General features: G+C 37.2%; 1 protein-coding gene across 1 annotated transcript; it reads right to left on the bottom strand.

Annotated features, from left to right (window-relative positions):
- Positions 1-5371, bottom strand: Ccdc89 (coiled-coil domain containing 89). Its single transcript, XM_013151166.3, has one exon. The coding sequence runs from the start codon at positions 5240-5242 to the stop codon at positions 4157-4159; it is 1086 nt and encodes a 361-aa protein (XP_013006620.1). The 5' UTR covers positions 5243-5371; the 3' UTR covers positions 1-4156.
- Positions 5372-24196: the final 18825 nt, after the last annotated feature.

The following is a 24196-nucleotide window of genomic DNA, read 5'->3' as shown; positions in this document are numbered from 1 at the left end:
TAAGTTTAATGCTTTTAATCTTTGGAAAATAGCGTCATTTGTCCATAGGTACAGCACAATTAGAAAGCATATTAATCAGTGTCTGATGATTCTTTAAGACTTGTGATTAAAGAAACAAAGATGCCCCCTACCTGATCTAAGCATCTGGCAATCTCAGCAAATGTAGTACAGTATGCATTGTTGGAGGCTCACTGAACATTCATCCCCCTTCATCCCTCCTGGCGGTGATCTACTTATCTCAGGCAGCCCCTTCTGTTATGCAGCAGAGACTGCCCTCACTCCTGTCCAAGACCTGGATCCTAATTGCTCTAAATTAATAATAGAAACATGCTCTAAAGAAGATGCTTGGCTGAGGTATTTCAAGATAATTCAATTGTGACCAATTGATGCTGGAAGACAAGCCTCCTGATTTGACAGGGTAGGCTTATAAGAGCACAGTCATAACTGTGGTCCTCTTTCTTTTGTGGAACAACAGGTGGGATCTCAAGTGTCTGCTCAGTTTTCTCCATCTAGTCATACTAAGGAGGAAAGAATAATTCCAGTCCTGAGCCACCCACTGAGCCTATGGGCCAATGAAAGCCAAGTACTCTTTCAAAAATGCTCTTTAAATAGTAATTGAAGTTTGACTGCAGTACAATGGAATTGCTCGACATTTTCTATTAAAACTATCTGTACTAAAAACAAATTAACTTAAATTCATTTCCACTAACACAGTGAGTACTCTGAAAATATTAAGTTTACTTTTCCAATAGCTCTCAAGAGCTTATAATTTTTAGAACCAGAGGACTTCCTCAGAGGTGCACCAAAAGCCTTCTCATTTAGTAATCTTAGGACAGATCTCACTAAGCTACACAAGGCTATGTACACATTACCAGTATTTAGTTTTACAATTTCTGTTCTGCTTTCATTTTAGGGAATCTGTTTGTGGATTTTCAAGACAAACCCAATGATGATACAGATTTTCTTTGGAAAGTAGTTTTTTTTTCTTATCAAAGGCATTGGGTTGGAAGGGGAAAATTTATATCTTACTGATTTGTTCCAGTGATAATCATCACTGTATAGAGTAGCAGACCACAGCAGTTAAACTTACTGCTCATCCCGGAATGTAATTCTGGGTCACAGATCAAATATACGCTGACCAGTGAGATAGTGAAATGCAAGGTGACATCAAGCATGGAGGAAAGAAATTTTAAGACTGTTTCAGAGGTAGTTTGGTGAAAGGGGACATGGATTTTACTGGGGTGTGTGTGCATGTAAATTTTTTCCCAGATACTTATTGGTAATGTCCTGTACAAAAGGAATGTGAGGTCCCTTATTTAAAACATTGAGAATTTCTTTGCAGTGTAAATGGAGCATTAAGCCAAGTATAGGGTCCTGTGTAGGTGACACACTTATAAAGTCTTGATCGAGAGCTTTCAGTTCAAATTTCACATTGCACAAGTCACCACCTCTGAGTCTGTCTTGTTGCATCTGTAACAGAGTGATGATGAAAACTCCCCTGAAGAGCTGTGTGAGGGTAAACTGAAAAGCACTTGGTGCACAATAGGTACACATTCCCCTTACTTTGTTAGTCTGTGTTGCGGGTTCTTTTCCTCAATTATCTCTAGGCATTGGCCATTAACTTTTCTCATTTCTCATTTTCCTTTTAAAATCTTTTAAAATGATATTCAAATGAACTTGATAAAATGGCCCATATCTGACCACTTAGGATCAACTTTACATGGTTCAGCCTAATATATACTCTTGATCATGGCTTTGAGTAATACTGCATGGCTGAGGCAAGTGGGCCATCTCCCTTTCACCCATGTTCTAGGCACGTGCACTGCTCTCTGTCTAGCCCCTCCCTATGCTCCTCACGGGCACCCTCCTCCACCTAAGGTGGCAGCAAAGGCAGGAGGAAGGAGAGACTGTTGACACACAGGTGAACCAGGCCCCTCACAGCCTGAACCTGGATGGGAAGAGGAGTGGGACCACAGTTTCCATTTGTAGGCTTGTGTTTCTCTCCTCTGTCCTCCATCATCCTCCTTCCAATAGAAGAGGTCAGCCTGGCTAAGATTCTCTATATTCTTGCTTCAACCTACTCTTCAGGTTTAATTTGTAGTCACCTTTCTCTGTACCAAGTACTTATACAATTTCTTAAGTATTGTAGGCATTTTCAAAACTTCTATTCCTTCTGCATATCCTTTCTTATTTCTACATGATGACATTCTATTTCAAGAACCAGCTTACATGTTAGTTTTCCTTGGGAGCCCTCTCCACCACCACAACCCTTGTCTCCAGGCAGAGTTATCCTGTTCAGACCCCGCTAAAAACACATAACACCTCGTGTGAAAACACAGCACACTGTGTGCAGTGGTTTTGGTTGTGCCTCCACCACCCTCCCAGACTAGACCAGTGATGGCGAATCTTTTAGAGTTTTGGGTGATAACAAACAGCCTGCCCTGTGGCACACCGGGCAGGGCCCTTCCAAGGTAGAAAATGCATCACTATGCTTATTCTCAGTTCTTATGCCAGTACATGGTACTCAGTAGTTAACAATTACTTTTCTGTGAAAAACAATTTCAGCAGGAAATCTCAGCTCCCTAGTGACCAAGTAGTCTTAAACAAACTGCTGAAATCCAGTTTCCTCTTCTTTGAAGTAGGAAGGAACACAATTACCTTCTTAAATAACCCTAAGTGATAAACAAAACAGTATCTCCAAATTGCTTCAACACAATGATAAATAGTATGGGTTCAATAAAGGATACTAGGCTAAATTAGTTCTTATACTCTGATTCTTTGTAAGCTGTGGAGAGGAAGCAAACAGTCCTTGCAAGCCAACAAAGTACTTTCTATTTTTTAAAATTTTTTTTATAGATACCAGGAATCGAACTCATGACCACACGCTTGCAAGGCAGGTGCTTATGCCGCTGAGCTAAATCCCCAGCCCAGTAGTTTGTATTTTGATAAGAAAAAATTGTACATAATAACAGAATCTTAATAGAATTATTTTTAAAATAAGTTTAACAAATTCCCTGAGGTAACACTTGCTTGGAAGTGGTTTATTTAACAAAGGCCTCAAGTTTTTTTTTTTTTTTTTTAGTAAATCCAATTTGTATAAATCTTGATATACTTGGCACCAGATGAAAAAAAACTCTACACTACAAATTTCTTTGTAGTGTCACCTTCCTAAGAAAGTTTATATATCCATAACAACAGGAAAATAATGAAATATACAGTATTTTTAACAATTAACTTTAAGAACTTTGCATAAATATGTATAACTATAATATTTTATAATGATTTCTATGAAAATGTCATAAGTAAGCATACACACATTTAACTTAATTTTTAAAAATGAAAAAGTTAATTCCAAGAAACACCAATGGAAGCAGAAAACAATTGCTATGAATTATTATGTAAATTATAACAAGTTTGATAATACTTGTTACCCCAAACCAAGACTTTTTTTCTGTTAGCATATTGTGGATTACATGAATTTGCATTATTGCCTATGTAAATCCTACCTTTATATGGAGAAAACATAGAAAATGGAATATAATCTGAGCTGTCAGGAAAAACAAAAATTGGTTGATTTATTTTAATCTTATTGCTCATATGGAGTATTTTGGTGAATAAATCTAATCTAAATCTTTGTTCCCCAAGCTCATGAAAAATAAAGTCAGACACTTTTCTGCCAAGTACTCATAATATTAATTATGTTATCAACTATTTATTTCCTATCTCAACTATGGGGGACCATAAACCTACCTATCTGCAGTAGTTAATTGTGTTATATTTTTTTCATAATGGCACATCTTATTGTATACTTTAGATTCATTTGAAACATGGAAGCTGCTAATTTTAAATCCTAAGATACATTAAGACACCTGATGCTGAGAGTGAATAAGTTACAGGGTAGGAAAGACAGATAGCAAATTTAGAAGACTTCAAAGGTACAGAAAGAACGCTGGTAAATATTGTATATTTGCAATGGTAGAACTGAACATTGGCATTAGCTTTACAATAGTAAGAAAAGAGTTTCATAGTAAAGTAGCTTTTCTTTAAGTTGCCTTTATGCTTACAGGTATAATAATGGAATATCATCTTAGCTCTTGCCAAAATGCGAAGGGCACAAATCCTGCGATTAATAAGGGATGGACAAGCAGAGGCTTCCTTATGGTTGGAAATGGCGTAGCTTGGCATTGAGCTCTCTCTCCTTGTTTAAAAGATCCAGAGTGTGCTTTTTGAAGGCTTCTGACTGCAGCCTGAGTTCATCATAGGCATTTTGGATCCCATCCACCTTGCGCTGCAGCTCTTGGACTCTCAGGTTGCTGTCCACAGCAGCTGCCTCTCGCTCAAACCGCTCTAGTGCATGCTTCCTGGCCAGATCTGCTGTCTCCAGCTTCTCCTCGAGCTGGCGGATCTCTGCCTGCTTGTTCTGAAGCACCTTGCCCCTCTCCATGGACAGCTGCAGCAGCTCCTCTTTCTCCTGTGTAACTGTCTGCAGGCTGGCCTGCAGCTCCTGGCTCAGCCTATTGTGTGTCTCCCTGGCATTCACCATCTGCTCCACAGCTTCCTGGTGCTGTTGTTTAAGGCTCTGTAGCTGGCTGTGCAGCTGCTCCATCTCCTTGGCATGGGCACAGGCCTGCTGGCTCTGATGCTCTAGTAGCTCTTTCTCTCGGGCCTGTGCCTGGCTGGCATCCTGAGTGCATCTCTGTTTCAGAGCCTCCAGCTCCTTGGTAAGAGCCTCACTCTGGATGGTGAGCTGCAGTACTCTGGCTTCCTTGTCTTGCAGAGCCTGGCTGAAGAGGTTGGTGTTTTCCAGCCTTAGCTTCTCATTCTCCTCCCTCAGCTTGATGTTCTCACTCTTGTGTTCATCCTTGAAGCGAATCATCAGTTCATGGTTGGCTGCCAGGGTTTTAAAGCGTTCCTCTAGCTGCTGGGCATGTTTTCTCTGAGCCTTCAGCTTCTCCACCTCCTGCATCCTCTTCTCCTCCAGCTCTGTGTTGACTAGCTCCAGGACCTGGCAGCGCTCCAGGGCCTCATCTGACCTTCGCTTCAAGATGCAGATGAGCTGGGACTGCTCTAGGATACGGGAGCGGAGCATTGCCTTTTCACTCCTTTCTTCCTCAGACAGGCCCCGGAGGTTGGCCAAAGCTTCCCTCAGCCCATCCAGCTCCTTAAACCCCATCTCCTCTTCCTCGCATTGCAGTTTTTCATTTTGCTTATTTAAGGACCCCTCAGGGGTTGGGGTGTCCATCCTGAGAGCCTGCCCTTCCTCAGGCTTAGACTTGCCTGCCTACAAACAGCTGCCTCCCCAGTCTCTCTCCCTCTCCCTCTTTCTCTCTCGGATTTCAAAGCTGTAAGATGTTGCTAGGGACTCTTGGCACTACTCTGCAGTTGGCTTTTCCAACAAGGAGCCTTGTGATTGGTGGACCGGCCTTCAGAATGCTGTGAAGTAACAATAGGGAAGGCGAGGGTCAGACCCAGCCTGCTCAGGTTACGTTCACCATTCTAACCAGTCAGCCCCTAGTTCTTAGCCATTATCTGGCCAGTAAAGTACAGAGGTGCCGAAGCCTTTCACCTTCTAGTCAGGAAACCGTCTACCTAAATTCGTGGTAGGAGTAAACGAACAAATCTTACAATGACTTATTCTTCCTCCCCGCTCTCCTCCAGTTGTCATGAAAATAAATTACTGCTTATATAAACACAGTTGGCTCTTCCAAAGTGTGTATTCTATAAAGTTGCAGTAGTATGCTTTGGAAGCTAGGACCTTAATGGATAGAAGTCTGCCCCCTACTGTTTGATCCAGGTGAGTTTTGCTGTTTCAATATCGAAGCAGCAAACCAAGGAGAAATTTCTTTTGTTTCCCTTATAATTGTTTTTATCTGAGAACAGGTAATCTTTATTAGATATTCAGCACTCCTTTTTTTAAAACTCGTGTATAAGGTTACAGGAAAAAGTTTAATGAACAATACAGATGTAAACATTAAAACAACAACAAAAAGATCCAAATGAGGCTTGCTATCATATAGTAAAGTCAATTCCAATGAATTAAATAGTTCAATGTAATGTAAAAATTTTTAAAAAATCAAAGTATCAACAATGGAAGCTGGAAGAAAATGAAAAGAATCAAGTCTCAGGTTCTGGAAGGACTTTCTTAGCTCAAAAAGGGAAAGCAGAGAATTAGACTTCATTGAAAAACCTATTATTAGGTACAGTTTTTAAAACTATGAGGTTTCTCTAGCTTTTTGATCTTCTGGAATTGTCTGACATTTTATTCTCTACAATGTCAACCAGATTTCTGGCCCTGCTTGTAGATATTCTGCCTGGAATGTCCCTTATCACTTCAGTAATTTGCTCAACTTTTTATACTTAGTCAAGAAGCATCTCCTCTATGAAGATTTCTGTGCCCTCTACATGTAGGATTGTCCACTCACCTCTTTTAGGGCCTCTACAGTAGGCTCATTATACTTCTGATGAGGCATAAGAAGGCTTTATTTTATTGCAGTCATTGCTTATCTGCCTGATTTCTCCATTAAGTTTAATATCATGAGGGGTAGAAACTGTGTCTCTTTCATCCTTGGTGATTACATCGGTACCTGACATATTGGATAGCCTCAGATAAATGTGTGTTGAATAAATGTCAAAAGCAAAAATCAAATCTAAAGAAATATCCACAATAAAGATGTCAGACACGATTTATATTTTCTAAAGAACTTACACACATTAATAAAATATCAACATGTTAAAAGAGAAATGAAAAATTAAATTCACAAAGGAAAAGAAATAGCTACAAATTTAACCTCAAATTGTGATTCAACACATGCAAGTTAAAAATAGGGTTTTTTCCCATTTTTAACTTTATTTTTTAATTATATATTTGTCATACATATGAATCACATTCATCATAGGGAATTTGTACTTGTACAACTAATTATTTTTCTATCCCCCTCCACTCCCTTTAACTCTTTTCCTCCCCATTTACAAAATTTTTGTTTCCATTTCTCCTTTCATTCTTTTTTTCCTTTTCCTTCCTTCCTCCTCCACTCCCTTGTTCACCTTCCTATTTGAATATTTTATGTTCTTCCTATTTGCTAAGATCTATCCTTCATTATATCTCTTATTTACCCTTTGGGTTTCTTACACAAGAGAACACAGGGATATTTACACTTGTGTAATAATAAATTTATTTTGCCTAAGATTATGGCCTTGAGGTGCTCCTATTTTTCTACAAATGACTCTACTTTGTCCTTTATGGCAAGGTATTACTCCATTGTGTGTAAATGCTACATTTTCTTTATCTATACATCTGTTGATGGGTATATGGGCTTTTTCCAAGATTTAGCTATTATAAATTGTGCAGCTATAAATGCTGTTATGCATATATCACTGCAGGATGATGCTTTTAACTTAGAAAGATACCTAGAAGGGGAACAGCTGGATAAAATGAAACCTTTAGTTTTAGTTTTTTGAGGACTCTCTCTACTGACTTACATAATAGTTGTACCAGTTTACACTCCCACCAGCAATAGAAAAGGGTCCCTCATTACAACTTTATTGATGCTTGTCTGATTTTTCATATCCACTAGTATTTGTTTTAAACAGTTGGGTGGGCTGGTATTTTGTCTACCCACATCCATCTATGTATCTATCTATTTATCTGTCTATCTATCTATATTTTTTAAGGCAGAGTTTCACTGTATAGTGTAGGCTGGTCTTGAACTTGCTTATTTAGCCCAGGCTGGCCTCAAACTCATGGCAAATCTCCTGTCTCAGCCTGCTGAGTGCTGGGATTACAGGCCTGCTCCGTCAAGTCTGGGTGATGTATTATTTTTATCTCTTCCTTTTGGATCTTTCCTCTAACAAATATATAGTGACCTTCTTTGTCTCATCTTAGACTTGGCTTGAAATCCACTTTGTCTGCAAATAGAATAGCTAACCCTGCTTTTTCTAAGTTCCTTTCACATGAAATATCCTTTTCCACCCTTTGACTTTCAGGGTGTGAATTTCTTTTTAAGATAAATGTGTTTCTTGAGTGCATCAAATTATTGGATCTTTTTTCTGATTCATTTATCTCATCTTCTTTTGATTAGTGAGTTGAGGCCATTCACATTGATTGTTTCAATGACAGGTGTTGGTTTATCCTTGTTATATTACTTTTTCTGCTTTTGGTTCCTTTTTCCCATCTGTTTAATTGCTTTCCTTGACTGGTGGATTCAGTCTATTGTGATTCTTAGAATTGTCTTTTTTCTAGGATATTCTCCAAAACTTTTTGAAGTACTGGTTTGTCAGTCATCTTTAGGTATTCTTTATCATGGAAGTATCTTATTTCTCCATTAATTTTAAAAGATAATTTTGTGGGGTATATCAACCTGGATCTGGTTGTTTATTTTTAGGACTTGGTATAATTAATGCCAAGGTCTTCTTGACTTAAAGGTTGTGTTGTGACCTCTGCTATGATTCTGATGAGTTTTCCTTCATAGGTGATATGTTTCTTTTTCTCTAACAGCTTTTAATCTGTTCTTGTGTTGTATTTCTGGAATACTATTATTATATTTCTAATCATAGCTATTTGAGATTCTATATGCCTCATTTATCTGTATCTCAAGTTATTTTTCCATTCTGCTATTACTTCTGTGAGGTTTTTAAATGCCTTTTGTTCTATCTCCTGATTCTTTATTGATTCCAATTAGTCATATTCATCTTCATATCATGTAGCAGCTGTTGGGTTTATTCATGGTCCACTGCTATTTTTAAATGATCTTTCACTTGATGATCACAACCCACAATACTGTCTTCTAGATCTGGTATTCTATCATCACACTGCTTGACTCTGTGTATACTTTCAGTAGAATTTTTAATTTCCTGGATTTCCATTTGAGTCTGTTTTACGAAATCTGGTTTTTTCTGTGTTAGTTATTCATAGTTTCCATGTCTTTCTTAAACCATTCTATTTTTTTAAATCTGTGTGTATTCTACATTTGCTAATCCTTTCCTTCATTGTGGTTGTCATCTCTTTATCTCTGTTTTGTTTTTGTCAGATCAATTGACCTGTTTTGTTGCTTTCACTGCCACCACTTTATAGACGTCAGCTGAGAAGTTTTTGGTTTCTTCTACTTCAATGGCCCCTTGATTTGCCTTGGGCGAGTTGCGGGTCATGGGATGTATATTGGCTCCATGTGTTCTATTTTCTTTATTTTTTCTCTGGATTGAGACCTGTAAATTGCTTGTGGTAGGTAGTTTTACTGCTAATATCAAAACTTCTTTAAAATTACTACTTTTCAAAGATGTCTTCTAGGCATAGCTGGCTTTTGGCTCTTCAGTCTGTCCTAAGATTCTGCCCCATCAGTTTATTATGAATGAAGGGTTGCTGACTGCTTGGTCTAGCAGTCAGTTCTTTGGTACTGGGCTATAATATTGTTTATGATCCTCAAGCAATCTAAGTAATGGTATGTAAGGAAGATAAATTTATCACAATAACTGTCACCTTGGCTAATGTAATATAGTCAGTAATAACAAAGTCATCAAGCACAGACTAGGTGATGACAAATTGTGATACTTATTAATTTGCCAGAATTAACCATATGTACAAGAGTTATGGTTATATGACAAAATCTGACACAAATCAGAAAATTACGTGCAGTAAATATTCACTCAGTGGAGTCATTTTACCCTAATGGAAGAAAATTTAAAAGGGATAAGAAGAAAAAATAAAGAAATAAATGAAAGAGATTAGAAGCAAGGCTAAAGGACAAAGAAAGATAATGCAAGCCTCGAGAAACTGGTGAAGAAGACAGAAGGAAAAGAAGGAAAAAACAAGAACAAGAACAAAACTAAACTAAAACTAATGTTTACACACATGAAAAACAAAAACAAACAAGAAAAAAAAAAGAACCAAGTAAACAACAAAAGAAAAAAAATTCTCTGTGATTTCTTGGCTACAGTTTTGTGACAGTGTCCCATTCAGGGCATGACTCTGCTATTGCTGGTAGACAAAGGAGGCAGCCAGAATCCAGTCATGTGCTGGATAATCCCAAGCAAACTGTCAGTATTATTAGAGCAGGGTTGAGGACAATCCCAGCAAGACTGCAGTAGGATTTGGGCTGGATACCAGTTCTGATATTTTCAAATACACAGAAATTCAGGCTGATTCTGGTCAAGATCTCTGGTCATGGGGTCAGGGCCTGAGCTGTTCAGCCTACAATATTCTGGGTGTCTCTTGTTGACCTGACCATGGTTTCTTGACTCTGGATGTTTCCTGAAGTTGTCGCTCACTCCAGTGATGGTGGAATTTCAACACTCAGAGCCCTGAAATGAAGCCAACCCATGGCTGCTCTGAATCCCAGGTTTAGCTGGCCCCGCCCGAAAATGGTGCCCAGTCAAGCACTTCAGCAGGGGACCAAGGTCGTTTCTAGTGCTGGTGTCACACACCCACTGCTCCATGCTATGGAGCATTTCTCCCTGGAGGCCTCTGACGTCACCTGCCCTCACTGATGGATCCTCCTGTCTCACATCATGTGCCAGGAGATGGGGACAAAGTGCAGACTGTGCCCTCCTTTTTGATGTTGGTTTCTGTCTCTTCACTTTTTCTGTGGACTCCAATTTTCCTTTTGGATCCTTCTGTTATGGAAGACAGATTAAACACAGAAAGAAACAGCAAAGAAGTTAAGGAGGCATTTTATTACACTGTGGGCTTCTGACTAGGATCTCTTCCAAAGAGTGAGGGCCCAGCCCAGCAGGTTTCAGGGTTTTTAAAGGGAAAGTGAGTGGGGAGGTACATACACAGATTTGGTGCATACAATTGGAGGGATCATGGATTGCTGAAGGCGTTTAAACATTTCAGGTTACATCATAAGGCTATTAGTTGTATAAAGCATGTGTTATAAAAAGGAAAAAATGTTCTGTTACATTTTAAGTTACATTGTAAGATCATCAGTTCCACATGAGCAGCTAAGATGGGTTTACATAAAAGAAGTATTCTGTTGTGGGGCCTTCCAGACATATCTGGTTGGTCTTGGCAGGCATCCTGGGCAGACTTTTATTCAAAATTTTAATTTTCGCTCTTTACTTCCTTGGTCCCAGGGGTCTATCCCCCCCTTTTCTTTTCCAAGTTGTTATTTGCCAGTGTCTGGATTCCAAACTTGGAACAAATCAACAAGTTGATTTGTTGCTGCTTAGTGTTCTATCATTTTTCAGGAAGTCCCAAACTAGATATTTTTCATCTATAAAACTAGTCCAAAAATTTTCCCTCAATTTATAACTGCTCAGTGTTGGCAAGGTGTAGTGACATAGGCAGTCTTTTGGTAAAAGCCAGTTGACAGTATTATAGAAAACTTAAAATCTTTTAAGACTTTTGAACTAGTAATTACCTTTCTGGGGAGATCTTTTTCTGGGAAGAAATCTGAAAGAAACATTTTACTGTAGTACAGTTTATAATAACCAAAAGTTTGAAACCTAAATATCCCAACAAGGAAAATGTTAAGACAATTATGATATATTTACATGACAGAATATTATGTAGCCATTAAACATGTATGTTTATAGCTAAGTTCAAAATTTAAAGTTCAGAATAATATTGATGCTGTGAAATAATTAAAAACAGTTGACTATTCCTATAGTAACTGCTTTTTGGGGTCAAATTTAGTGTCTTCCAAGTCATGATTCTAAAGAAAATGCTGATGAGCCTTAATAGACAATGAATTTTTATTTTTAAAAAATATTTTATAAGCATATGTTTGTAGCAAATGATCACATCTGTTGTGGAAAGTTAGAAGGGGACAATCCAATAGGAAGAAATAACAATTATATAGGACTGAATATTGAAACACTTAATTTTATAAAGCAAAAGCTACTAGACATACAAAAATTAAAATATGTTATGTATATTTACCAACTCTGAAGTAGGAATGTAAACATTATATAATGTAAGCATATATTATAAAAACTTTTTTAAATTTTAGAAAGATCAAATAAACACAAATACAGTCACAGTAGGTGACCTTATTACCTCCCTTACACAAAGAAACAGATCAACTAAATCAAAAACCAACAAAAAATGTTAGAATTGAATCATACCTTTGAACAAAATGGATTTAAAAGATCTCTACAGAGGGTTTTAATCTGCTACACCTAATACATATTCTTCTCTGCAACACATAGGATTTTCTCCAAAACAGAACATATACTAGCCCCCAAAACCTTCTTAAATAAATACAAAGTAATCAAAATCACCCCTGTGTGCAATTAGATGACTGTACATTGAATCACAAAAAAATGCCACAAAATTTATAAACACCTAGAAATTGAACAACACACTTCTAGACACTCAGTGGGTCACAGAATAAATCAAAGAAGAAATTGAACAATTCCTGGAATCAAGAAATAATGCCAGTACAATACACCACAATCTATGGCATCTGATAACAGTAGTCTTAAGAGAGAATTTTATTCCAGTCATTGCTCACATTAGGAAAACAATGACTCAAATAATATCATGAAACTGAAGATATTTGAAAAAACAGTAGCAATTCAAACCCATGATTTACCTCCTTAAATTAGGTCTGGGTTTGGATTGCTAATTCATATATGTATGGGAATCCACCCACTTAAAAATTCTAGTTTGTTGGAGTACTGGTTTTTATAGTGATAGTGTCTGTTGTGATTTTGCCTTTTTCATTTCTAATTGCATGCATGTGAATCTTTTCTTCCCTTTTGTTAAGGGTGGCTAAGAATTGTCTATATTGTTTATTCTTTCAAAGAACCAACTCTTTGATTGATTGATACTATATATTGCCTTTTTACTCTCAATTTTGAGAATTTCCATACATATATGAATTAGCAACACTGAAACAAGAAGGCATAAAAGTTCAAACAATCCAATAGTAAACTATGAAATTAAGACAGTTATAAAATCTACCAATAAGGAAAGCTCAAACAAAGGCAATCTCAGACCTCCAGGTCACACAGAATAAATCTGGGAGATACAGTCATGGAAGAAAACGGAAGTCGCACCTGAAATCTCTGACAGGATAGCAACTGAAGTAAAGAAATAACTTCATGAGATGTAAAAGTAACCAGATCAGAAATAATGCCTCAGGTAAAAGAAGAAATCGCAAACATACTGAAAGAATTGCTGAGCATATCTAAAGAAGACATAGATAAAAAGAGGAGCACAGGAAAATGATGGAAACCTTGAGTGAACAATATAGGAAGGAATCACAATGCATGAAACAGATTCAAAGAGATATCTAGGAAATTAAAAACTATCAAAAGCTGGCAAAACCACTTTCAAGAGACTGAAGATAGACTTTCAGACCTTGAAGACAGGATCGCACCTTGAAATTGTGAAAAGAAAGATCTTTTAAAAACAACAAGGAACCAAAAAATAACATTTCAATATCTATAAGATGATACAAAAAATAACTTGAGTGATAAGCATCAGTGAAGAATCAGGGGTCAACACAAATGAAATAAAAAAGCTATTTACAGAAGTAATAGCAGAAAATTTTCAAACACAGGAATCTGGCATTCAGATAAACAAGGCATATATAAGTCCACCTAGCCATAACCAAAATAAATGTATACCCAGACATATAATAATCAAGATCCCACAAATTCAGCTCAAAAGCAGGATATTAAAAGCTGTTAAAGAAACAGATCATCTATAAAGCAAAACCAATCAGAATCATGATAGACTTCTCAGTATAAACCATCAAATCAAAAAGAGCTCGGAGTGAAGTATTTCAAGTCCTGGAAGAAAACAACTTCCATCCCAGATTGATGTAACTTACAAAACTATCTTTAAAAATTGATGGATTTCTAGACCTGGTGGTGTACACCTGTGTAATCCCAGCACTTGAGAGGCTGAAGCAGGAAGATCATTGTGAGTTTGAGATCAGCCTGGGCTACAAAACTGAGCTCAAGGCCAGCCTGAACTGCATAGTAACACCCTGTTATAGATTATATATGCCTTTGGACCCCCAGGCCTCTTGTAATATGGATGTGGCTGAATCTAGCATTTGTGATTGGTTTGTTGTCTAGCACTGGGATTGGCAATGTGAGTATTCCACACACGTAGGGGTGGAGTGACCACACTATGTAACAGTAGGAAGAAGGTGTGTCTCGCTCTTTTGCTTTTGCTTTTGCTGTTTTGCAGCCCCCCACGAATGGCTGTCCTGCCATGCCACACTGCCTTGGAGCCAACTGAGTATGGACTGAAACTTCCAAGAATTGAAAGAAACAAATCATTCCTTCCCTAACTGTGGGAATTGGGTATGTTGTCTCAACAATGAGTAAAAAGTAACTAAGACAGACCCTGTCTCAAAAAGACAAAAAAAAAAAAAAAAAAGATGGAAAAATCAGATACTTACATGACAAAGAACAGCTGAAGGAATTCATGACCATCAAAACAATCCTACAAAGAGTACTGAAGGATATTCTAGAGAGATAAAAAGATGATCACGGTTCCAGGAACCACAGCAGAGGGGGGCCACCATGTGGGGCAGGCAATCAAATGCAGAGAAAAAGTAGGGAGCCAGTAAAAAGAATATAGCATGGTAGAGACAAGCCGGTGCATGTTGGTCACAACCATTAACGTAGATGACCTTAGTTCACCAATAAAAAATAAACACAGGAAGAGTGGATCAAGAAACAAGTTCCATCAATATGCTGAGTATAAGAAAGACATTTAACTCAAAAGGAAACTCACAGACTTAAAGTCAAAGGAGAGAAAACAATGCTCCATGTGACAAGGAACTAGAAAAAAGCAGGGGTAACTTGCCTATCAACTGCAGAGTGAGTAAGGAAGATATGTCACTTTTATACAATGAAAAGCTACTCAGCTATAAAGAAGGATAATCTTAAGGCTCTTGTAGGAAAATGGATGCAACCTGACAACATGCTCATGGGTGTTGAACTCATAATGGGTAAACATTGTGTTCCTCCCTAGTATAAAAAATGTAAGGAATTCATGAGAACCAAAATGGACGATAGATATTGTGCAAGTCTCAGGGGAGAAAAAGTCTAAAAAGGGAAGGTAGTGGCCATTGTTAATCTTCTATTATCTTGTTTTGAAGTTCTGTATCATTTTCATTATTTTGTTTTGTTAGGTTTTATTCTGTTTTGCTTGAGTTTATTAAGTCTGATGGCATGGGCAGCTATCTTGAAGATAACAAGATGTAGTAGCCATTTTGATTTTCCATTATCTTTTATAGAAGTCCTATATTGCTTTCATTGTTTTGTTTTGATTGGTTTTATTCCATTTTGATTTTTTATTTTATTATGTTTGATGGTATGGGTGGCTATTATTAAGATAACAAGAGTCATGGTAGTCATTGCTGATTTCCTATTATCATGTTTTGAAATCCTGTATTGCTTTCATTGTTTTGTTTTGATTGGCCCTATTCTACTTTATTTTGTTTTATTGTCTTTTTAAAAAGGACAAAATCTAATACCCATATAAGACAAAAATCCAGAAGAAAAAAGATACAAAATGATCATACATTAATCTGATAAAAGCCATATATGACAAACCAGTAGCTAACATCACATTGAATACCTCTAAAATCGGAAACAAGATAAAGATCACTGTCATCACTCCTGTTGAATATAGTACTTAAAACAGAGAAATAAAGCAAGAGAAAGAGATAAAAGGGATATGTACAGGAATGGAAGATATCAAGTTATATTACAGATGACATGTTCTTTTACATAGAGGACCCAAAAACATTGCATCAAAAGGCTCTTAAAATTAATAACTAAATTTAGCAAAGTAGCAGGATAGAAAATCAGTACATACAAATCAATAGTATTCTTGGAGACCAATAATGAATTCACTGAGGAGGAAATTAGGAAAAAATACCATTCCAATAGCACCAAAATAAATTAAACACAGTACTTAGGAATGAATTTAAACAAGGAACTTAAAGATCTCTACAATGAAAACTATACTACTCTGAAACAGGAGATCAAAGAGGACATCAGAAAATGGAATGATGTCTCCTATTGCTGGATAGACAATAATGAATATTGTCAAAATGGCAATAATTCCAAAACTGATACACACAAATCCTGAAATTAACATAAAATAAGATACCCAGAATAGCAAAATCAATTCTGGGTAACCAGGGCAAGGAAGGGGCATCAGAATACCTGACTTCAAGTTATACCTAAAGGCTACTGTGATAAAAACAGCATGGCTACTGGGGATTTAACTCAGTGGCATAAGCACCTGCCTGTCAAGCAAGAGGTCATGAGTTCGATCCCTGGTCCAAAAAAAATCAGTGTGGTATTGCCCAAAAACTGATTTATGGACAAATGGGACACATTAAAACATGCAGAAACAACCCCAAGAACACTCAACTACTTTATCTTTTTAAAAAAAATTTATTTAAGGAGAAAAAGAAAAAAAAAAGCAGAAAAAGGGTACAAGTTATACAGAATTTCAGAAAAACAATAAACAGTAGGAAATCACTAGTTAATGGATTACATATTGCCATCTTAGAAATATTTGTTCAAGTTACAAAATTAAAGCTTATATAGTGGATATTCAAACAGTGAGACCAAACAGTTCTGTTCAATGATCCCACAAAACTCAGTAATATCGTTGTCTATATTATACATTTAAATATACATGCAGTTATATCATTTAGAGCACTTTCTTTTCCTCTCTTTTGTACAATGACTATTACACATTTTGGATTTTATTACTCCCACAGTTCTTATTACTTTTTTTGAAGAGAGTAAAACCAAATGTGACATAACGGAACAGAGTTGGTCAAATCAAAAGGGTGGACATAATAGATAATGTAAAAACATAATAAAAGGTGATCAACAATAGTTACCATAATGCCTCCTGCTATATCAAATAGAATTGCCTATATCATCAGTTATAATAAAATTGAACAAAACAGTAAAGAACGAAACCAACAAAACCAAAACAGTGGAGACATTACAGGTCTTCAAAAGTAGATAATAGTCAACCAGTATGGGCGTCATAATGAATCCCACTATCTTCACAGCTGTTGCCTAAACTTTCGAACCTGGTATTATCAAGCAAAGCAGAATAGAGGAACATCAGTCAAAACAATGAGCAATACAGGGCTTCAAATCAAGTTAATAGAAAATCAAAGTGGGTTACTATAATATATCCTGCTATTTTTTATTTATTTTTCCCTTAATTAAAAGGATAAAAATAAAAAAGTAAATAATAAAATGCAGATTGAAATAAAAGAGGGCATAAAAACAAAACAGCACAGATCAAAACATAACCATTTAAGCAAAATAGTGTTTCACCACAAGATAATCCCGACATAAAAGTAGTTACCATATTGTCTCTTTCCTTGAAATCGTTGAGTATAACTTCGTATACTGTAGCATCAAATATATCAAAACAATGTAAAACCATTCAAGAGAATGACAGTATTACAGGGTATTTAGAATCAACTAACAGAAAATGAACAATGGTTTCTGTATAATCTCCTTGTCTATAAAAGTTATTGTTTATACTACCACATGTAATAAGATCCAATAAGATACAACATGTTAAGACCAATGGAGACAGAAGAACAAAAGCTTGATGAGATTTCAAAACAAGATGATACTAAATCAGCATTACCTATTATGACATCGTTTTCTCCAAAATAGCTGTTCCTATCATCCAATCTTCTCTGCCTCATTTCTCTTGAGCTCTTTTTCTGTCATTAGTTATCAGTTTGTCTTTTTCATTTTGTTTTCTGCTCCATTCATTGTGGCCTCTCTGCCACTATATCTGGATTCTTCGTATTTTTCCTTTTTAGAATATCGTGCAGTATTCTCTGTAGAGTTGAATTGGTGGTTGCATATTCCCCTAGTTCCTCTTTATTCTGGAAGCACCTTGTTTTTCCATCAATTTCCAGGGATAGTTGTGCAGGATATATCAATCTTGGCTGGAGGTTATTATCTTTCAAAGCTTGAATTATTTCCCCCCACGCTCTTCGTGATTTGATGGTTTGTGCCGAGAAGTCTGCTGTAATTCTGATGGGTGTTCCCTTGTAAGTGACCTGTTTCTTTCCTTTTTTTTAAATTTTATTTAAGGAGAAAAAAGAAAAAAAAAACAGAAAAAGCATACAACTTATACAGAATTTCAGAAAAAATAAACAGTAGGAAATCATTGGTTAATTGCATATTGTCATCTTAGAAATAGTTGTTGAAGTTACAAAATTAAAGCATATAGAGGGGACTTTCAAACAGTGAGACTGCAAAAAGTTTTGTTCAATAATCCAACAAAACTCAGTAATATGGTTATCTATCTTATACACTTAAATATATATGCAGTTATATCTTTTAGAGAACTTTCTTTTCCTTTCTTTTGTACAATGACTATTACACATTTTGGGTTTTATTACTCCCACAGTTCTTATTACTTTTTTTTTTTGAAGAAAGTAAAACCAAATGTGACATACTAGGACAGAGTCAGTCAAATCAAAAGGATGGACATATTACATAATGTAAAAACAAAACACAAGGTGATCAACAATGGTTACCATAATGCCTCTTGTTATCTTAAAAAGAATTGCCTATATCATCAGTTATAATAAAATTGAACAAAATAGTAAAGAATAAGACCAATAAAACCAAAACACTGGAGACATTAGAGGACTTCAAAAGAAGATAATAGTCAACCAGAATGGGCATCATAATGGATCTTATTGTCTTCATAGTTGTTGCCTAGACTTTCAAACTTGGTACTATCTAGCATAACAGAATAGAGGAAAATCAGTCAAAACAAGATGGTGAGAGCAATACAGAATTTCAAATCAAGTTAATACGAAATCAAAGTAGGTTACTATAATATATCCTGCTAGTTTTTATTTATTTTTCCCTTAATTAAAAGGATAAAAATGAAAAAGTAGATGCTAAAAAGGAGATTGAGATTAAAAAAAGAGGGCATAACAACAAAACAGTGCAGGTCAAAACATAGCATTCAAGCAAAATAGTGTTTCACCACAAGATAATCTCGACATAATAGTAGTTACCATAGTGTCTCTTCCATTAAAATCTTTGGGTATAACTTCATATACTGTAGCATCAAACATATCAAGACAATGTAAAACCATTCAAGAGAATGGCAGTATTACAGGGTATTTAGAATCAACTAACAGAAAATGAACAATGGTTTCTGTATAATCTCCTTGTCTATAAAAGTTTTTGCTTATAGTATCACATATAATAAAATCCAATAAGATACAACACATTAAAACCGATGGAGACAGAAGAACAAAAGCTTGATGGGATTTCAAAATAAGAAGATATTAAATCAGCACTACCTATTATGATGTCTTGTTTTCTCCAAAATGGCTGTTCCTACCATCCAACCTGTTGAGCTTTTTTTCAGTCACTAGTTGTCAGTTTGTCCTCTTCATTTCGCTTTCTGCTCCATTCATTGTGGCCACTCTGCCACTGTTTCTGGAATCTTGGTATTTTTCATTTTTAGAATATCCTGCAGTAATCTCTGTAGAGTTGAATTGGTGGTTGCAAATTCCCCTAGTTCCTCTTTATCCTGGAAGCATTTTGTTTCTCCATCAATTTCTAGGGACAGTTGTGCAGGATATATCAATCTTGGCTGGAGGTTATTATCTTTCAAAGCTTGAATTATTTCCCCCCATGCTCTTCGTGATTTGATGGTTTGTGCCGAGAAGTCTGCTGTAATTCTGATGGGTGTTCCCTTGTAAGTGATCTGTTTCTTGTCTCTGATGGCTTTTAATATTCTGTTCTTATATTGGATTTCTGGAATTTTGATTATTATATGCCTGGGTGTAGCTCTCTTTGGGTTGTAGGTGGCTGGGGTCCTGTATGCCTCATACACCTGAGTATCTTTACCTTTTGCTAAATTAGGAAAATTCTCCTGGATTATTTCTGGGAGTAGCTTTTGTAGTTCATTTGTTTGAGTCCCTACTTCTTCTTTTATGTTCTTAATTCTTGTGTTATAGATCCTCTTGTCATCTTCTAGCCTTTGTATTATTGCTGTTTGTTTTCTTGTTATTTTTAAGAAGTTTTTCATTTCATGCTCCCATATTACAAATCTGGCCTGCAGTTCTGATAATCTATCCTTAGTTTCTTTCAGGCTGTTATGCCAGCTTTCAATAGAGTTTTTAGTTTCCTGGTAGTCTCTGTGAACCTGCTTCATGTATTCTATGTTTTCTCTATTTTCTCCATCAAACAATTCTCCCCTTTTTTTCTGTTCTTCCATTCCACCATCTGTTTTTTCTTGGGCAGTGCTTAGCATTTCTCTAACTATTCTACTTATTTTTTGCTTTATTTCATTAAATACTTCATTTTTGAACTCATCTATGAGGCTCTGGAGATACCGTTTTATATCTATAGGTGCCATGTCTGATATTGCATGTTTTCTGTCTTCATTCTCTTTTGCTTTTACCTTTCCTGCATCACTGTTCTCAGGATTGGGGACTGAGGAGCCTTTCTTGTTGCTCCCTTTCCCCATACTTTTTGTTCCTTCCCTACAAGCATATGTAAGAGGCTCAGTTTTTTTTTTTTCCTCTTTGTCTGTGGCAGTTTGTTTGAATCCACGGCTAAGTGTTCCCGCCCACTGCAGTGTACTAGGGAGACACAGACCTGGGCATCCTCTGCTGGGCCTGCCCCTCCAGGTCAACCTACTGAATGTTTCACTGCTAGGGTGTACTGCCAGGCACACGGACCTGATTTGGGCTAGCCTACTGGATCTTAGTCCGCGGCATCACCAGGCCAAGCGCTCACCTCCACTCCCACTTGAGAGGGGAATATGCGACTAAAGTCACTGCAGGGCTGTGTTCCGGCTAATCTGCCCATTCCCAGAATGTCCTCTGTTGGAGCCTCCTAGTCTATGAAAGGGTCCCCATTTCACTCACTGCATGTCGAGCCAGTCCCGCTCTCAATGCTGTTTGGGCTGATTCCCGCTCTCAGAGCTTTGGCGCACCTCTCTCCCTGCCATGCAGATTGGGATGCAGTATCAGCAGCAGGAAATTCAAATCGTGGCTTCCAGTGGCACGGGATCCAGCTTCCGCACTGAGATTTTATCTGTTCCTGTTATAGCATCAGGATTGCATTTCCAGTTGGTTTCTCTCAGCTTACTTTGTTCCTGGGTTGGCAAGGTACATCTCCCCTCGAGTGGGACTCCTCACACGGCACCGCTCCTGGATTCTAAGCTGGTAATCTCAGAGAGCCCCCGTGGCTGCTGTTATTTTTCCACCACGTTCTCCTGGAAGTCAGTGATCTGTTTCTTGTCTCTGATGGCTTTTAATATTGTGTTCTAATATTGGATTTCTGGTATTTTGATTATTATATGCCTGGGTGTAGCTCTGTTTGGGTTGTAGGTGGCTGGGGTCCTGTATGCTTCATACATCTGAGTATCTTTAGCTTTTGCTAAATTAGGAAAATTCTCCTGGATTATTTCTGGGAGTAGCTTTTGTAGTTCATTTGTTTGAGTCCCTACCTCTTCTTTTATGTTCTTAATTCTTAAGTTATAGATTCTATCATCTTCTAGTCTTTGTATTATTGCTGTTTGTTTCTTTGTTATTTTTAAGAAGTTTTTCATTTCATGCTCCCATATTACAAATCTGGCCTCCAGTTCAGATAATCTATCCTTAGTTTCTTTCAAGTTGTTATGCCAGCTTTTGATAGAGTTTTTAGTTTCCTGGTAATCTCTTTGAACCTGCTTCATGTATTCTATGCTTTCTCTATTTTCTCCATCAAACAATTCTCCCCTCTTTTTCTGTTCTTCCATTCCACCATCTGTTTTTTCTTGGGCAGTGCTTAGCATTTCTCTAACTATTCTGCTTATGTCTAGCTTCAGGTCATTAATAACTTCATTCCTGAACTCGTCTATGAGGCTCTGGGGATAGCACTTTATGTCTATTGGTGCTGTGTCTGCTATTGCCTGTTTCTCAGGGTTGGGGGCCGAGGGGCCTTTCTTGTTGTTCCCTCTTCCCATATTCTTTGTTCCTTATATATGCAAGCATATATAGGAGGCCCAGCTTCCTTCTCTGTTGGCCACAGTCTGTTTAAATTGCACCGGCTAGGTGTTCCTGCCCACCGCAGCACACCGGGGAGTTATGGACCAGGCAGCCTATGCAGTGCCCACCCCTCCAGGTCATCTTCAGGTGCTGGGACCTGGGTTGTGCTAGCCTACTGGGTCTCAGCCAGGAGCATTACATAAGCTAGGCACTGCTCACCACTCCCGCTTGTGAGGGGGATATGTGACTGAAGTCACTACAGCGCCCTGTTCTGGCAAGTCGGCCCAGTCCCAGAATGTCCTCTATTGGAGCCTCTAGACCGTGGAAGTGTCCTAGTTTCCCTCACTCACCGCAGGTTGATGCACGGCTCCCCGCCCATCCCACTTTCAACTCTGTTCACTGATTTCTGTTCTCAGAGCTTTCGCATGTCTCTCTCCCTGCCGAGCCAATTGAGACACAGCCGCGGCGGCAGGAAACCCAAATTGTGGCTTCCAATGGCGCAAGCTCCAGCTTCCATGCTTAGGCTTTATCTGTTCCTGTTATAGTACCAGGATTGCATTCCCAGTTGGTTTCTCTCAGCCCAGTTCGTTCTTGGGTCAGCAGGGCATATCTCCTCTTGCTTAGGATTCCTCACTCTGCACCATTCCTGGATTCTAAGCTGGGTCTTTCAGAGAGCCTCTGTGGCTGCTGCTATCTGTCTGCCATGTTCTCCCGGAAGTCCTCAGAACTGCTTATTCTTAGGACAAGTACATTTCATTTCTGTAATGTGAGCTGTTGAGAAATCCGTGGCATGAGGACCACATGTTCCAGCTGAGTCTGAGCCATATAGTGACATCATTATGCAGCTTGAAGGTCTCCTAGAGTCTTTTCTATGCAGCCTATAGCTTGTATACATCACAGAAAGCAGCGGATCGAGCTGGGATGCTCTCAATAACCTCAACTAGTTTATCTTTGACAAAGGTACCAAACACCTTCTCTGGGGGAAAGATAGCCTCTTTAACAAATGGCGCTGGGAAAACTGGCTTTACACATACCAAAAATTGAGCTTAGCCTCACATCTTTCACCATGTACTAAACTAAAATTGAAGTAGATCAAAATCTAAATATTAAAACAAATTCTAAATCTGATGAAAGATAGAGTAGGTAAAACCCTTAAAGACAGTCATAGATAAGTATTTTTTAAATAGAACTCTAATTATACAAGAAATAACAGCAAGAGTCAGTAAATGAGTTATATCAAATTCAAAAAGTTTCTAAACAGCAAAAGGAACAACCAACAGAGTGAGAGACAACTTACAGAATGGAAAAAAAATTTCCAGCTATACCTCAAAGGACTCAAAGAATATACAAAGAACTCAAAAAAATTAGAATCTATTAAATAAAAGAGTCAGTCAAAAATGTGCAATGGAAATACACTTCTCAGAATAAGAAATTTAAAAGGCCCATATTACAGGAAAAATGTCTAATTTTGCTTGACATTAGAGAAATGCAAATTAAAACAACACTAAAATTTTATCTTAGTCCAGCAAGAATGGTAATCATTAAGAAATCAAATAATAACAAATGTTGGCAAGGCTGTGTGAAAAAGGAGTCTTTCTACATGACTGGGAGAAATATGAACTAGTATATGCATTACAGAAATCCATAAGGAGATTCCTTAAAAACTAGAAATAAAAAATTCCTTTCAACTCCTTTCAGCTATTCCCCTCTGAAGCTTCTTCCTGAAAGAGTTGAAGCCATCATATTAGAGTGATACATGCAACCATTATTTACAGCATTACTATTTATAATAGCTAAATCCTGGAAGCAGCCTGTATGTCCATAAATAGATGAATGGATAAAGAAAATATGGTATCCACGCATAATGGAATACTATTCTGCTATAAAGAAAAATTTGCATCAAATGTAGGAAAATGATGTACTTTGAAAACATATTAAATGGAGTCAGACACACAAACTTAAATACCATCTAATTTCTCTCATATGAGAAAGCCAAAATAGAAATAAAGTAACAAGCAAAATAAAAGATAGACAATAGGAAATGAAGCAAGATCTTTTAGAAATATGAAGAGGAACAGGAGTCTTATGTACATGTACCAAATACCCACAACAAAAAGTCATTATGCACACATGTGCTAATAAATTTTTTTAAAAATATACAAGATGTTACTGAAGCATCTTTTAATGAAAGAAGATGAGAAAAAATTAAAAGGTTGTTACGAGAT

The sequence above is a fragment of the Cavia porcellus genome, unplaced genomic scaffold (genome assembly GCF_034190915.1).
Source record: "Cavia porcellus strain 051 isolate PalLab524CR breed Dunkin Hartley unplaced genomic scaffold, mCavPor4.1 scaffold_9, whole genome shotgun sequence".
In the NCBI taxonomy this organism is placed as follows: Eukaryota; Metazoa; Chordata; class Mammalia; order Rodentia; family Caviidae; genus Cavia; species Cavia porcellus.
Note: the sequence above shows the minus strand (reverse complement) of the source record. Positions and strands in the feature narration are given on the sequence as shown.